This window comes from Cystoisospora suis (genome assembly GCF_002600585.1).
Source record: "Cystoisospora suis strain Wien I chromosome Unknown contig_2769, whole genome shotgun sequence".
NCBI lineage: Eukaryota > Apicomplexa > Conoidasida > Eucoccidiorida > Sarcocystidae > Cystoisospora > Cystoisospora suis.
In genome coordinates this window covers 1-828 of record NW_027155565.1, presented here as the reverse complement: position 1 = coordinate 828, position 828 = coordinate 1, and the positions used below count along the sequence as shown (strand labels likewise).

At 42.8% G+C, this 828-nt stretch overlaps 1 protein-coding gene across 1 annotated transcript in view; it reads right to left on the bottom strand.

Moving 5' to 3' along the window:
* The window catches only part of CSUI_005747 (otu family cysteine protease), a gene marked incomplete at its 5' end in the record, with an annotated part of 4,168 nt that extends 3,363 nt beyond the window's left edge, over nt 1-805 (bottom strand). The window contains 2 exons of the mRNA XM_068065917.1: nt 60-105; nt 571-805. Coding sequence (XP_067922105.1) covers nt 60-105; nt 571-805 — 281 coding nt within the window. The remainder of the gene's footprint in view (nt 1-59; nt 106-570) is intronic.
* Between the last annotated feature and the right edge of the window lie 23 nt (nt 806-828).

Sequence of the window (828 nt, the reverse complement as noted above, 5' to 3'; positions counted from 1 at the left end):
AGAAAGAGAGAGAGAAAGAGAGAAAGAGAGAGAGAGAGAGAGAGAGAGAGAGAGCTCACCCCCACTCTGCGGTATGTCGGAGTTTTTCACAGTAAGCTGAGAAGCCTGCAAAACAAAGAAGAAAAGAAAAGAAAAGAAAAGAAGGGGAGAAAGAAAAGAAGGGGAGAAAGAAAACAAACCAAGGAGGAAAGAATGAAAGAAAATAGTACAGTCATTCATACCTCTCCCTGATATATCAGAGGAAAAGAGAAGAAAAGATGAGCCCGCTCCCCAATAAAGAGGAGAAGAAGAAGAAAGAGGCTTTATTCATTACACCCCAGGTAGAGGCATGTATGTGAGGTCCCTAGGTCTACCCCTATCCCCTAGATAGAAGAGAGAAAGAAGGAAAGAGAAGAATGTCTATCCCGTAAGTGGAGAAAGAAGCTCCTTTTCTCCTCAAGAAACAAAACAATAGAAACAAGACAGAAGAGACGAGGGAACGACAGAGAGAAGGAGAAAGAAAGAAAGAAAGAAAGAGTGAGAGAGAAAGAGTGAGAAAGAGAGAGAGAAAGAGTGAGAAAGAAGAGTCACCTTCATCTGATTGAGCTGAGTAATCTAGGAAAGGCTGGAAATTATCCCTGTGTTCTTCAAGAAAAGAGGCCACTCGATCACGGAGTGTATCTACACTCCAAGACTCAGGATGGCGAACGGTCAGAAGAGATAAACCCTCATATTTATCTTCGTCTTCTTCCTCCTCTCCTTCTTTCTTTCTACGTCTTGGACAGGGAGAATTCTCGAGAGATAACTGATGGCATACAGCCCTGAAGATGGCATTTCTCGAAGAGAAAG